The sequence below is a fragment of the Ambystoma mexicanum genome, chromosome 6q (genome assembly GCF_040938575.1).
Source record: "Ambystoma mexicanum isolate Mex_15411 chromosome 6q, UKY_AmexF1_1, whole genome shotgun sequence".
NCBI classification, from domain to species: domain Eukaryota; kingdom Metazoa; phylum Chordata; class Amphibia; order Caudata; family Ambystomatidae; genus Ambystoma; species Ambystoma mexicanum.
In genome coordinates this window covers 794,550,228-794,566,086 of record NC_090937.1, presented here as the reverse complement: position 1 = coordinate 794,566,086, position 15,859 = coordinate 794,550,228, and the positions used below count along the sequence as shown (strand labels likewise).

General features: G+C 44.7%; 1 protein-coding gene across 1 annotated transcript in view; it reads left to right on the top strand.

The window, feature by feature from the left end:
- ASIC5 (acid sensing ion channel subunit family member 5) overlaps positions 1–15,859 on the top strand; it is a 593,203-nt gene that overhangs the window by 522,473 nt on the left and 54,871 nt on the right. The window contains exon 9 of the mRNA XM_069630322.1: positions 13,366–13,457. Coding sequence (XP_069486423.1) covers positions 13,366–13,457 — 92 coding nt within the window. The remainder of the gene's footprint in view (positions 1–13,365; positions 13,458–15,859) is intronic.

Below are 15,859 nucleotides of genomic sequence, written 5' to 3'. Positions count from 1 at the left end.
TAGGGGGGAAATGCGTGATTGTGCTGCTACTCTTAGGTCTGCTATCGAGTCCAGTTCTAAGGACATATGTGCTGAACTGGCCGCGGTGTGGCACGTACTTTCCGAGTTAGTACAAACAATGCGGAACATGCGTCCAAGTGAGCAACCCAGTTCTTCCTCGGCTGCCAGTTCAACCAGAAGCAGCCCTGTGCGCAGATTGGGCAGGAACCTGCAGCATTCCGACAGGGGTGCACCGGGTGCTGGGAGCGGGGGATGCCAATAGGCGCAGTCTTGTGTACTGGTGCCACATGATGCACTTGTGCACAGTCATCCACACCATGTTTTGGGGAGTAGAGGGGGGAGTGGGTGTGTTGGGGAGTAGAGGGGGGAGGAGGGAGTGGGTGTGTGGGGGAGTAGAGGGGGGAGGAGGGAGTGGGTGTGTTGGGAAATAGAGGGGCGAGGGAGGAGTGGGTGTGTGGGGTGGTGGGTGTGTTCACTTAGATTTACCTTTTCAATACACTTTTTGGTTATGCAGAAATCTCATGTGTGGACATTGCTTATTGCGTACGTGTGCTTTATTGGTTAACAGTCTACAGTGTCCATGTCCCTGACACACCCAGTGCCCCAAGTGCCATCTCCATGTGACACCCCCATCCATGTGTGCTAGAAGAATTGGTTGATCAGAGTCCGACGCATGTCACGTCCCTCCTGTGCATCGCTTCCTCCCTGAGGTGCTGCCCCATCCCCACCCTCCTCATCCTCTTCGTCAGGTGGTTGCTGTTCTGCATCTGATGCACATATTGGGTAGCATGACACATGCCATGACGATCTTTGCCACCTTCTCATGGCGGTACAGGAGTGCCCCACCAGACCTGCTGAGGCAGCAAAACCGTGCCTTCAAGAGGCCAAATGTCTGCTCAATCACCACACGGGTTTGTGTATGTGCACGATTATAGTCCTCCTCATGCCTGTTCTGTGGGTTCCGGACTGGGGTAAGGAGCCACCGCTTCAAGGGATAGCCTGCATCACCTGCATGTGGGCAACAATGTAAGTGTAAGTTAACTCATCATGTTTCACCTCATTAAGTGACACCATGGCATGCATTTATTTCTTCATCTCAACCCCATTTCCATGCATGAATGGAGTCACACAATGTGACTGCTATGTGTGTATTTCTCTTATGGACTGTTTTGCATGTCATCGATTAGTGTGCGCTGGGGGGTCCAGTGCCTTGTGAGTGCACATGCACTGTGTCAGTCCACAACCGTTGTTTCTGTGATCTTGCAGATGTCCAGTTATTTGTATGCTTTCATCCTGGCAACGTTGATGTCAGCCTCATGATGCTCTCACTGCGCACAACAAATGGTGTCATGCAATTTTGTTGGGCCTCTGTGTCAGTGTGGTGGTGTATTGATGTATTTGACCCTCACGTGACTCCTTTGTACGCAGTAATGGGGGACTGGCCTTTCAGTTCATGGTGTTTTGTGCTGTGCATTAGCTATAGTCGTTGCTTGTAGCTGCATTTTGTTGAGGGGATGCGGTCTGATTTGGTACAGTGCACATACAGATGTCTGTGGGATGGTTGGGACACCGCTTCATTCGCATGGTAGGGCTGCTTACATCTTGCATTATGTTGTCAGGTGTCAGGTCCAGTCTGGGCTGCTTTTGGGGTAGGAGCTTGCTCCATTCCCTCTGGCACTCGCAGCTAGGTTATGTATGCATCTCTCCCCCCCATCTCAGCCAGGTGAAGTATGCATCCCCCCGCCCATCTCAGCCAGGTGAAGTATGCATCTCTCCCCCCCCCCATCTCAGCCAGGTGAAGTATGCATCTCCCCCCCCCCCCATCTCAGCCAGGTGAAGTATGCATCTATGCCTCAATCACCTACCCACATCACATTTCCATGAGCCTAACATGCGACTCACTGAGAAGCCAGGATCTCTGCCCTGCATGTCGCTCCATGTAGCGTGGAATCGTGGAGTTCCGCAGGACCATTGAATCATGGGTTGATCCGGGGTATCGAGCACAACACTGTGTGATGATCTTGTTTGAGTCACATACCATTTGCACGTTGATTGAGTGGTATAGCTTACGGTTGCGGTACGCTACCTCCATGGCATGTGGGACCACCAATTCCACATGGGTGCAGTCGATGGCGCCAATGCAACCAGGTATTCCGGCCAGTGAATGGAAACCCACTTTGGTGTTTGAGATCTCCTGGGCAGACCGTGGTAAGGAAATGTGTTCGTCTGTGTGCTTGAGGAGGGCATCAAGCACTTGGTTCAACGTACGTGAAAATAATGGTTGTGAAATGCCATGCAGTTGCCCCACTGTGTGCTGGTAGGTGCCTGTGGCCAGGAAGTGGAGCACAGACACTACCTTCAGTAGGAGTGGGATGGCGGTGTTTCAATGAGGCTGACAATGTCGTCATGTATCATGTCCACAATGGTGGTGATGGTGTCCCGGTCCAGGCGGTACAGGGTGTGGATCTGCTCAGCGGTTAGGTTGAATGGACTGGCTCTGATGCGTGGGATTGGGGGCTGCCTGCGTGGTGGCACTGGCTGTGCTGGTGGGGCATGCTGGCCCTGCCTTGCCCTCCTTCTCCTCCTGCGTCTCCTCTGTGCTGCCTGTTGTTGTTCTTCTTGTAGTTGTTGTTGTAGCACTTCCACTGCAATCAGGTCCTCCAGCCCCAGCATTGCTAGTAGTATTGGATTCATTGTGCAGTGTGACTGGGTGTGGGAAGGGGTGGGTGTGCTCCTTTTGTGCTTGCCCAGTCTGTATTGCCTCCACCTGTGCTGATTGAGAGCACCTGTGGCAGCTGGGAACACTGCACATGGCCATTTACAGTTGGTCCGCGATGGCAGTATTAGCACCATGGCGGTAAGGTACTTTGCGGCCTTCACAAAGGCGTTATTTGCATATCCACGTGACTCGTAATGTTCCCCACATGGCCGTATTTACGGCATGGGGGTCGCGTGCCCGCGCCCTTGGGGCTTTTACCGGCACCGTTGATTACGGTGCCGCTAATAGCGCTATCTCAGGTCATAATCGGCCGTGGCAGTAAGCGATGCCGGTAATCCTTTACCGCCATAGTTTTTCACTTAATGAGGGCCTATATAAAATTAATGTTGATACAATGTTTTGCTTTTCAACTAACACAATGTTCTGTTCTTCTTGTTCTTATCTCTGTAGTTCTCACTTCATTCTCTTGTTCTCTCCTTTTCTCTCTCCTCTCTTTCACTATCGCCCAACCTTTTTCTCACTCTCTCGCTCGTCTCTCTCTCTGACTCAATATATTATGCAGACAACACATGCATCATATAGCAAGTCTGCTTGAAATATGGTTATCCATAAATAACTTTGAACACACTACTTACAGTGAGCCATCAATAACCGCTTATATGCCAGCCTTGAACTATTTCTCACTACAAAATAAGGATAAGCAAAGGCAACCTTAATGGTATTGAGGATGGTATTGGTAATGATATTTATAGCCCTTAGGGAGAGCAGGCCCAGTCGGAATTGTGGACATTTCTCGAGGGTTTCTACTTTCGTTCAGTGTTTTCAATATATCTTTCTATTTCTAAATGTTCTAAAGCAGAAGTCATGGGCAATGTTTTCCATTTGTTTCTAATGTGGTAAAAGGAGGTTGAGAACAATTGGGATGGCCAGAGAAATTGGCAACACAGAGTGGACTGTATTCTGTAAGTAACAAAACAGTGACACTAAAGCACCTCTAAAATATTCCTAGATAAGGAGGAAGCAAGAGCTCATTTTAGTGAAATATAGAACAAGGAAACATGGTGGAAGCATTTTGTTGCAACCAGGTTTATGTGGCACATAATACAGAAGGAGTACACTGAAAGGCCACATGTTTAATCAAAGGCTCTCTGTCTCACTCTCTCTTTCCAATGTTATCTCTTTGTAATGGCAGCTTTGTTCTTGAACCCCTTTTTGATTCTCTGGCCAAGGTCACCTGACAGAAACAGCTAAATTGATTAAATACAAAATCTGAAGTGTAAAAAAAAGAGTCAACTATCATGCCATCTCCTGAAGCTCGGTTTGTGCAAAGTCTATTCACAGCCGCATTGACAAACCGCACATAGGTTAAAGCGCAGCAGGCATCTAGTACTCCAGTACTGATAACATGAGGAACCGGGATTGACAGGCCCCAAGAATGGTCCCTGCTCATTTTCCGTAACTAGAACTGCCCATTAATGTTAGTCAAAAATGGCTACTTCCTTAGGCACATTCAGACCCAACCAAGGATTTATATAAAATCACCACTGGTCATTGGGTGTGTGCAATATTTGATCTCCTTTGTCTTTTCTGAATCTGCAGGATAGTGTGATTTTAGCGGTTTATGGCTGTACTCGCTGATGGCCTGTGCAGAGTACATCTATCTCTTACTCTCTAAGAGACACATGAAGTACTTCACACTCAGAGACATGATTATTAAGCATACTTTCTTTTGCAGGACCTAATTACGTTTTAAATTGTTTGGCTTGGTGCACACACATTTGCTCCGCATTTAAAGATGGTAACCTTCCCACTGAGAGGGCATTTTCCTTATTTCCAGCAGCTTAACCAATACTAACAGCGCTAACTATATAACTATATGGTGAAAAAAACATACTGCAGGCCATAACATATTTCATTTTCTACAGCAGGAATAGGACTCCACTCATATAGGTGCACTAATGATAATGAATGCCCCATAGTGGAATACTTCACAAGAATTTGATAGAAGCACAGAGGTTGTAGAATGCTTATTTTATAAACAATGGAACCAGGCCTGATAAGTCTGCTGATAGACACGTAGGTCTCAACAATAGATAAAATGTGGATCTAAATTTTCGATAAACACAGACGTGGACACAATCATCTAATGGACTGGCAGAGATTACTAACATGATGTCACGCTCACCTGGATTCCATGGGGGCGCCGAACGAAGCTGGACTGCTGCGGTCTCCACCAGTGTGACTCGTAGCGAAGTGATGATCGACTGCACTTGCCCACTCAGTTTCGTCTGCCTGGCCCGCAAGAGGATTTTCCTAGAAGCAGTAAAGGGAATTAGCCACCCGTTGTAGAGGGGTTAACACTAACACTGTCTTCCTGAAAACTTCTAGTATTCCCCTTCGTAAAGTCTCACCTTATAGTTAGGAAGGATGAACTCTCCATCCTGCTTTTGGAGTGCAGTTACTTCACTGATCCGAAGGTATTTGGCAGAGTTCCAGACAAATAATGACTCCGAGGTAAGTTGTGTGTAAACCAAATGTATAGTTCTTTCAGAGTTCAAGTGTCAGTTTATTCACTCGCGCTCTTTTCATACCTTTCCCCATGCAGCGTGGTCCGAGGAGCGAGTTCACCTCGATGGATGAAGGCAGCGCCTTGGTAAGAGTCAGTTTGCACCAAGCACTGTTTAGCAAGTAATATTGTTCCAAGTGCGATTAACCAATAGTTCTCTATCTTCGTTACAGGTGCGGCGCCTTTGCGAAAATGTCGAGCGTAGAATGGTGACCAGCGCTGCCTCGAGCGGCAATATGCCAAGTAAGTATCTTGTGGTAAGTGAATGCCTTTGGCGGAACCCCGCTCACCTTTTGTTTGTTCTTGTTTTTTCAGATGCTGATGTTGCGAGCGGCGATTCAACAGGCACCGCGCTGGGTCGTGAAGATGCTCTAATGATAGGTGAGTATGGCGCGGCGCTGCAGCTGTCAACGCAACGCGGTTGTTTTAAATGTTTTTTCCCTTTCTCACAGGTGCGGCTGCTCCAGGAGAAGGTGATGACCAAATGGGAATCTTCCTGTTCTAACCTTCTCTTCTTCTTTCCTTTTCTCTAGGATCAGCTCTGGACACAAATGGGTGTAGCTTTAGACTGAATACTGGACTGCAGACACGGTGAGTGTTACGCTGCTGAGATGCAGAAAAACGCAAAGCGTGTGCTGCTCTTCGGGGGTGGTTTAAATAGCATCAAAAAAGTAGTTCCCAGGTAAATAATAATAATAATTAGGCTTTTATATAGCGCTACAAACCCTCAGGTATCTGAGCGCTGCTTATTATTACCCACGGTGTGTGGTGCTCATTTATCGACCTCGGAAGGATGAAAGGCTGAGATTGGCCCCGCCGGGATTCAAACCTGCGTTAGCAGACTCTGCACGGATGTCAAAGCGAGCGCTCTACTCGCTGTGCCACTTGACCGGCTTAAAGAGTTCCAGTACCACACCCAAGTAGTAAAATAGTTCCTAAAGGAAAGTAGTCCCTTCATTGCGTCATGATGCCCTGTACGTGAGTTATTTGCAGGATGACCTGCACAGTTTAAAGATGACAATATGAGCCTTGCGCCTACGGCGCCAGGACTGGACCCATATAGCCCCTAGACGGGGTTTTGGAAATTCCTGGGTCTTCGTGGATGCCTGTTCCCTGGATAGATGGATCTGTTCCGGATGTCTGGGGGCAGGCATTGTGACAGCACACCCCCCCAAGGCCCCTCCTAAGGCGGTTCTCCTTACTGGCCCCTGCTTGTCAGGGAAATTCTGGTGGAACCTTTTCACCAGTCGAGGTGCATGAATATTGTCACGTGGTTCCCATGACCTTTCTTGTGGACCATAACCTTTCCAGTCAATCAGATAAAAACGTCTTGATTTGACTATTTTTGAGTCCAAAATATTTTTACCTTCAAATTCTGATTCTCCATCTATTAGGATGGGATTAGGTGGTTTGGTTAGTCTTGTGCCTGGCTGTACTGGCTTTAAAAGTGAAAATGAAAGACTGGATGAATTTGCATATTTGACGGTAACTCCAATCTGACAGCCACGGGATTAATAATAGCTTTAATAGTGTAAGGTCCCAAATACTTGGGGTTAAAGGTGCGAATCCCCTTTAAAGGTATGTGTCTTGAAGCTAGCCAAACTTGGTCTCCTATCTGGTATTTCGGAGCTTCGCTTCTATGTTGATCTGCGGTTTTCTTGTATCTCTCTTTAGCCTGTTTCAGATGTTCGGTTGCTCTTTTAAAAGCCTGTGTTATAGTGGCGTGTCGGTTGCTCACGGCGGGCATCTCTAGGTGTTGAGGCGGGTCGAGTTCAGAGGTTCGAGGATGCTGTCCATATATAGTGTAAAATGTACTTTGTCCTGTTCCTAAGTGCAATGAGTTGTTGTAGGCATACTCGGATATCCACAAAATGTCCTTCCAATTGCCTTCGGTTTGATGTAACATGCCCCATAGATATTGCTCTAGGGCTTGATTGGTCCTCTTAGTTTGACCATCGGTTTGAGGATGGTGGCTGGTTGATAGTCTTACATCGATTTGGTCCAATTGACAGCATTTCCTCCAAAATTGAGAAATGAACTGACTTCCCCGGTCTGAAACCAGTACGGAGGGGAATCCGTGTATTCGGACAATATGTTCTAGAAATTCTTTGGCCAAGGTCGAGGTTGAAGGTAGACCCTTTAATGGAATGAAATGAGCCATTTTGGAAAAAAGATCCACTATTACTAGGATGGTGTTGTACCCATTACATGGGGGAAGGTCAATGAAGTCAAGGGATAAGATATGCCAAGGCATAGATGGAATGTCCAAAGGTTGTAATATACCTGCTGGTTTCTTCTTCTGGGTCTTATTTTGGGCACAAATACCACAAGACAGTACAAATGACTTAATGTCTTTCCGCCAAGTAGGCCACCAGAATTGTCTTTTGATCTTGGCCTCGGTTTTAGCGATCACAGGAAGCCCTTCTACCAAAGACTCATGATAATTGGAGATAACATGTTCTTGTAGTTCTTTACTTGGTAGATAAAGACGTCCTTGATAGTATGGTAGTTGATTGATGACTGAATAATCTTTGCCTTTGTTTAACCAGCTTTGTAAGGCTGCAGGGTCGAAAAGCTGCTGAATTTCTTTATGGACTTCGTCCAGAGTCTGTAGAGTAGTTATTCCAAGAATTCTTCTCTCTGAGATTATGGGTACAGGTTCTGGATTTGAATATGCTTCTCCCTTACCAATACGAGATAAAGCATCTGCTTTGCCATTTCGACAACCAGGTCGGTAAGTTATCACGAAATCATATTCCGCAAAAAATAAGGCGCATCTAAGTTGGCGTGACGATTGAGCCTTGGCTGTCTTTAAATATTGTAAGTTCCTATGATCCGTGATTACGGTGATGGTGTGTCGAGCTCCGAGAAGATAATGCCGCCAGGCCTTGAACGCCGACTTGATGGCCAGTAATTCCTTGTCGGTAACTGCACAGTTTAACTCAGGTGCTGAAAATTTCTGTGACCAGAATGCCACCGGGTAAAGTTGACCAGTCTCAGGATCCTTTTGGGAAAGGACAGCTCCCATGGCTAAGCTAGATGCATCTGTTTCAACCACGTACGGAAGTTTTGGGCGTGGGTGCTTTAAAACAGGAGCTGAAGTGAATTTCTGTTTTAGGTCTTGAAAGGCCTTTTCTGCTTCTTCAGTCCACTGGAAGCGTTTATTCTTCTGCAAAAGAGCTGTGATGGGGTGTACAAGATGTGAAAAATCAGGAATAAATCATGCAGTAAAAATTCACAAATCCAAGCATACTCTGTACCCCTTTAATCGAGGTAGGTAAGGGCCACTTGAGGATTGCATCCACCTTTCGTAAATCCATTCAAACTCCCTTTGGGGTCAGGATAAATCCAAGGAATTCGACTTCCGAAGTATGAAAAACGCACTTTTGCAATTTTGCATATCATTTATGCTGACGTAGTTTTTCTAATACAGCACGAACATGTTTCCCATGGTCTTGTTCAGATGAAGAGTATACTAAGATGTCGTCTACGTATACAACAACACAGACGTCTATGAGTTTGTTCATAAAATACTGGAAAGCTGCCGGTGCGTTGCAAAGCCCGAAAGGCATCACCTGGTATTCGAACAATCCGTATTTGGTATGGAAGGCAGTCTTCCATTCGTCGCCCTTTTTTACGCGTACCAGATGATACGCCCCTCGAAGATCCAACTTAGTGTAGATACGAGCATCTTTCACTTGGTCCAATAGTTCTGGGATCAGGGGCAACAGGTATCGGTTTTTTACTGTTATTTGATTTAATGCGCAATAGTCAATTCAAGTCCTGAGGTCCCCTTCCTTTTTAGGAACCAAGAATAAAGACGATGCTGCCAGAGACTTGGACAGGCGAATGAAGCCATTAGCTAGGTATTGATCCAAATATTGCCGTAAATGAAGATTTTCGGGTTCTGTGAGGGCGTAGATTCTACTGCATGGGACTTGAGCGCCAGGTAGGAGATCGATCTGGAAATTGTATGATCTGTGGGGTGGTAACGTGTTTACTTGGTCTTTTTGGAAAACATCCTGAAATTCCTGGTATTCCTGGGGTAACTAAGTTGTCAGATTCGTGACCGTAGCCAGTTTTTTTATCAAAGTTCTTTCAGGGTAACAAGTGTGTGCACAATCCGAGAAGGTCACTCTCTTTTCTCGCCAGTCAATACAAGGATTATGAGTTTCAACCATGGCATCCCCAGAATTATTTGGAACTGTGGGGCCTTGATTAAGTCAAACACAGTGTTCTCTCGATGCCCATCTTGACCCAACAGTGTCATCTCCATAGTTGAATGAGTTACTGGACCAGAAGCTATTTTGGTCCCATCGACAGTGGTGATTACATCAGTTGTGGTTTTTTCACAAAGAGACAGGTTCATCCTTGTAGCCAATTCTTGATCCATATAGTTTCCTATGGCTCTGCTATCAATGTATGCTCTCACTGTGTACATACGAGATGGCTGTCGATGATCTATAAGGACCATTGTTATGTAGGTGCGAGGTCTGATTGTCCTTCTTCATGCTCGGCAAGCGGACCTCTACGCTTGTCAGGCGTGGTCGTTTCCCGGCTCTGATTCCATATTGATTTTGTGGGCGACTCCTACCACCTTCTTAGGTGGTTTCACTGGGCAATCCCGTAAAAAATGCCCTGAGGTTCCACAATACAAACACAATTGTAACTGTCGCCTTCTGTCCCTTTCTTTTTGAGTAAAAGGTCCTTTAACCCCCCAATTTGCATGGGTACTGATACATCAGTTCCTTTGGGGGTGACGTTGCCCTTGGGTCTTACCAATACTTGATTCTCGAATCTAGCCCGATCAGCCTTTCGATTCTGAAGTGTGTGATCTAACTGAACAACCAGCATGGAATGCATACTAGCACTTTTCCACAAATTTACCATACCTGGACTTCAATCCCTCCAAAACCTACCGTGCGTTGTGACCATACAAATGGTGAAAGGGGCTATCAAAATGATGCATTACATTACATTACATTGAGGATCCCTCTAACTCGTAATATCAACTTTTAAGGGGTCGATTTATTTCCCAGCACAGTATCCAGAACTATATACTAAGGCCCTGATTCATGGAATTCCTTGCGTGTAAAACAGGGATTTGCGTGTCATTCTGCCCGCAAATCCCTGTTTGACTAATGGGGATTTGCGGGTAGAATGGCACGCAAATCCCTGTTTTACACAAATAAGTACATGATTCAGGGCCTAGATTGGAAACCAGATTAATTGTAGCTACCTTGTATGAACTGTTTCAACAGCAAACACTGCTGCAATGTTTTGATTATGTTCTATGATTGACTCATTTTGCACTGATTATATATTTCACCTGTCTACTTTCTTCTTTGTTATCTGTACACACTGTGCTCACATAGTTTTATTAAAATGATTCTCAGCTTCGATGTTTAGGAACATGATTGAATTCCATACCTTTCTGATCTTTTGCAAGGTACTTGTCTAAATGCATCCGTTTAACTAACCTTCAATGTTTGAATTTGCATTGTTAGTTGTCTTTGTTTTATGTCTTCATTTAATTTGTGCTCAACATGTGTTGTTTTGTGATGTCAAAGAATAGGACACACATACTAATTCAGAAATATTATTCACAATTCATTAGTAAATTAGTAAACTTTACAACAGAAATACCTCTGCGTTTGTTGATTTGCCTGCCTGAGCTTCCTATTGTGATTTGGGTTTCAACATTTTAGTACACCTTGTCACCTTTTACCATTTCCAGTAATGATTTCATTTTGTTTACTGAATCGAGCACATTGCCACCGCTCCCCTTCTGTACAGTAAAACAAGGTTTACAGAAATGCATGGGCCACTTTTGAATTTTTACCACCACCTCTGAGATGGGAGTTAAAAATAGCTGGTCATTCATGGGACTGTCCACCTGGAATATCGCCGGCAGCATTTGTTGCACTGTTGATCTTTTGTGGCATTTGTCATATACTGCTGCATTCACCAATACCATCGAACTCGTAATGACCTCTAACTCTTGATGACAGGTGCTACACTAAGTGCAGTTCAACGATGACATGAACTGGCAAGGACATTGAGACATGAAAAGACGAAAAGACGCTGCCACGAGAAAGTTGTGACAGAGGCAAATATTCTCCTGACCAAAGTCAAATGAGATCCTGATCATTGACTGTTGATGGCACTGAGACGTGTCTCAAATGAAGCTGCACACATTAGGATATGTTTGTAAAACATTGTTTTTAAGCTTAGGCACATAAACTAGCGAGCCCTTGTTTTAGTTACGTTTCCAGCTGTGCACTATATTCTCTTCCTAAATGACCTCTGAAACTAGCGGCCCAGTTTGTAAACACACTACTGGCCCAAGAGGACACATTTCACAATATCCTTTGGATCCCAAGACAACAACATGCCGTTTTACTGTGGCAAACGTTTTATGGTGTGCAAATTCAGAGGTTACCGTATGAAAATAGATGTGTTGCTAAGCTTTTGACCAACAGCAATCAATAGTAACTGCATTAATGAGGTTACGTTGCCATTAGCCCGCCATGGATTCTATTGATTTCTCAGTGGTAAAAAGTGCAAACGGACTTATTTCATGGATACCAAAAAGCCATAATATAAAATAGCAGGAAGTATCCTAATAGGCACGATTAGCAGAAGGGTTATGGCCACATTTAAAAGATGATATGAGCCAGATAGCGTGCAGAGAGATCATAGAGTGCTGTATTTAAGCTGCATTGCAAGCTGCCATTTGCCATGTATGCTATTAACTAAGTAAACACAAACAGAGGACTGATTTGTGGTATTTGCTAAACAGTGAACACATATTTACAAAAGAAATGTTGGTGCCGTTCTCTTTGGAGACACACGGCTCGTTCTGTTTCATTACGTGGACTGGCGGCCATGACGAACACATGGGGCCTCATTGAGGGTAGGGTGATTTGAATGGTGGTAGTGGAATGCTGGGAATTGCTATTTACCAATGGTTGTAAAATTATTCCTATATCGAAAATGCAGTCCGAAGGTAGAATCCATTCCACCGGGCTGCCGCCAGTAGTTAAGTTACACCAGAGTTAAATAATACAAACAGCAGTAATGTTAATGGTAGAAATAGCATGATAAGTGCTTTAACCTGAACAGTTTTTATTTTCTTACTGATAATGACATATCATTACCGAAAAAATGCCTCCCCAAAATGCTGCAATGTACCACTTCAAATAAGATCAGCACTTGAAAGGTATAAAAAGCTACTGTAATATGAAACATCCTGAAGCGTCTCGTCTTTTGTGTGTGTCAATCAAGATTCAAGCACTGCTGTACAAGCCGTGTGTACTTTTGAGGGCCTCTTCCTGATGCTATAATGCATATCTTCTTTTGTGACCACAGGTGTTTTTATGTGGTACAGTTGGCAGCAAATATCTACACTCCGGTGGTATCTGCGTAGCTGCTAGAAATGTATGAGATGTATGAAAATGTGTTTTTCACTACACTTTTACCATTGTTGTAATTGCCTGCAGCGGTATTTACAAACCACATATGGCGAAATTGTAATCCAGCCGAGTTTATCACCCCACCCCATGGATAGGTCATCTCAGAGGGTGGCAATTTCCTGCTAGCAGTGTTTCTTTCATGGCAGGAACACTTAACTGCTGAACTAATCGCCAATCTTGCTGTCAATATATCAACCCCTATTAAGAGGCATTCAATTCCGATTGCAAATGGACAAATTATAAAAACAAATGTACATATTAAAAAAAAACAAAAAAAACATGAAATGGTAAATGCATGCCTTGCTTTAATCATCTATTGAAGGTACTAGGAAGATTGACTGGCAGAATGAGGGTAGCAGATAAGCAAACTACCGCATTAGTGGCAATGCAACTTCAGTGCACATATATTTGAGTGGGCACAAATTAGATTGCACATGTGCAAAAACACTGTAATCCCACATATATTGTCATTTTTACATAGATGTTTAAGGTCTAAGTAGGACAACAGTATTCTCATTCTCTTTGAAATGTTGACTCCTTTATGTTTTTCATGGTGAGCGGTAAGGCCACGCTCGTTAACTCATACCTTTTGTCATTATGTCTAGGAATAATTTAGTGCACATTGATGTGAGATATCACGACCTGAACTACAAGATGACCCAACAGCAGAAGGCATTAACGACTACCGAGCTACTTGGTAAGTTTCCCATATGTTGTCAGTCATACAGGCATTATCTGTAACATATTCAACCAGACTCATGGACGTTTCAGACAGCTTACAGCAACAGATAGTACTGTTGAGAAGGCTTAGGTCACAAGCCTTTCATCATCTCTTTGCCATCCCATGCTGTCACCTCCAGACTTTTGGGTGTACAATGACACTGAGACATATGCCTTCGCACCCTCGTGGCCCAGCACCAGCTGCATCTTCACAAGTGCACAAGTCTAAAATAAAATATGTCCGCAAATTAAAGTGGGAGTACTAATCAAAAACCCTTTCCACCCACAACACACAGGCAGAAGAAATGCACAGACACACAAATACACACTCATTCAAAGTTTTGCGATCAACACACATTTCCTTCACAGCACGCATGCACACATACACGTCTCGCACACACACAACACACACGCACGTTAAAAGTGACTGAGGTGCACATACTAATTCAAACTCAGACATGTTTAATTCTTAAAATACACATTGTACAAACATAACTTGGGTGATCGTTGTGACCATCCCTTGGGACCAGGAAATCGCGACCAGGGAACTGGGGAAACCTGACCACACGAAGGGAGGTGGGGCTTGGGGTGCACTCTAAACGAGGCAGGTGGGGATCGGGAAAAGTACACAAGAGTCAGTAGCACCACTGATCCCTGAAGCATGCACTTTCTGCACTTCCTGATCTCGGGGACCAGGCCACAATGCACAACTCCCAGGACCTACCTCCAACCAGTTCAAGAGGCAAACCAAGGGGGGTGAGCAAATGAGGACAGGCCGCTGAGGGGTGTGACTGATTGATGGTCACTGCTGCAGATGGCAGCAACACAAGCACATTCAGGGAGACGAAACACACATCGGGACTTGGCAGTGGGGCAGAGTAAGTGGATCACTGGCAAGCAGCTCCCATGATTTGAACCAGAAAGCCTGCAGATGATGCCTCATAAAATCCTGACTGGGCAAAATCTAGTACAAGGAGAGCACACTGGTTGTTATTAATGAGGACCACACAAAATAATATTCAATGTTTTTCCTGATGCATATCTCTAAACTTATTAGTTGCCATGCCATCCAGAAATGTTCCTTTTCAACAACCCTCTTCTCACTCTCTCTTGCTGTTTCTCTCTCTCTCTCTCTCTCTCTCTCTCTCTCTCTCTCTCTTTCTCTCTCTCTCTCTCTCTCTCTCTCTATATATATATATATATATTCAGTGAAAAAAACTTTGTTAAAGGGACGTTATGGTTAAGTTGCGCTACTGAAAACCTATGAAATTCAGTGAAAAAAAACGTTGTTAAAGTTATGTTATGGTTCCAAGTAAAACAGAAAAACCCTTGAAATTCACCAGTTATGGTAAGCTAAGCCACCATAACTCGCGCTACCAACGTGCACTGCTAATACTAACACCCAGGACATCAAAGATGACATCACAAATGTCGCTTCTGTTGCTACTGCATCCGCATCAGCCCCCCGCCCCCTGCACCACCACCACGTCCCCAAGGGCCTGCAGAGAGGAACAGGCATGAGGGTGCAGAGGAGACGGATGAAGAGGATGAGGTAGTGGAAGTCCCTACTACTAGCACTCATCGCGAGTCTTGAGTGTGGCGATTATTTACCACCGTTGATGGAAAGTTAAAAGCTCATGTGAACAAGGTGATCTGCACTCAGTGCCACATGGTGCTGAGTCATGGCAAGCCTGGTTCATATAGCTTTTGTACTGGATCAATGAAGCGACACCTAAAGTCATTCGACGGTGGGGCTATTCGTAAGATTGTACCTTGCAATAAACATAGTAGGTTGAGTTCCTCTTCAGCATCCTCTGTTTTCTACTCCTGTCACCACAAAAGACACTCCTGTGGGACAGTTAATCCCTCCAGCTGCCTCACAGGTCATTCATGATGCTGTGGACCCTTACCTTTCGAGGGTCACAATATTGTGCATGTAATGCGACGCAGTACTCTGCCGGGGGGAGAACCTTTGGACTGCTTTCGAAGGAGCATGAGAAGGTCTGCGACCTACCTGAATAAAGCCCACCCTACATCTTCCTCTCTCCACGTGCCCTTTCGTATCCCTGTGGTTGGTGTCCCTTCCTTACCCTCCTTCCCCCTCCTTTCCTTGTGTGTCGTGTTTAAAAAACCACAAAAATTTAAAAAAAATAAATAAAATAAAGGCTCTTTTCAGAGCCACCTTTCACAATTTAAAAACAGAAGTGACAAATAAATAGTGCACGGCCCTGTGCATTTTTAGAAGTCCATGGACAGTCCGTAGACATCATAAATCTGTGCAGTGCTGCCCTGTCACAACCATTGCACTTTTTTCTGGGAGGAAGTGGTGGCTCTGAAAAGAGCCTTTGTTTGTTTTATTTGTGTTTCAAAAACTTCAAA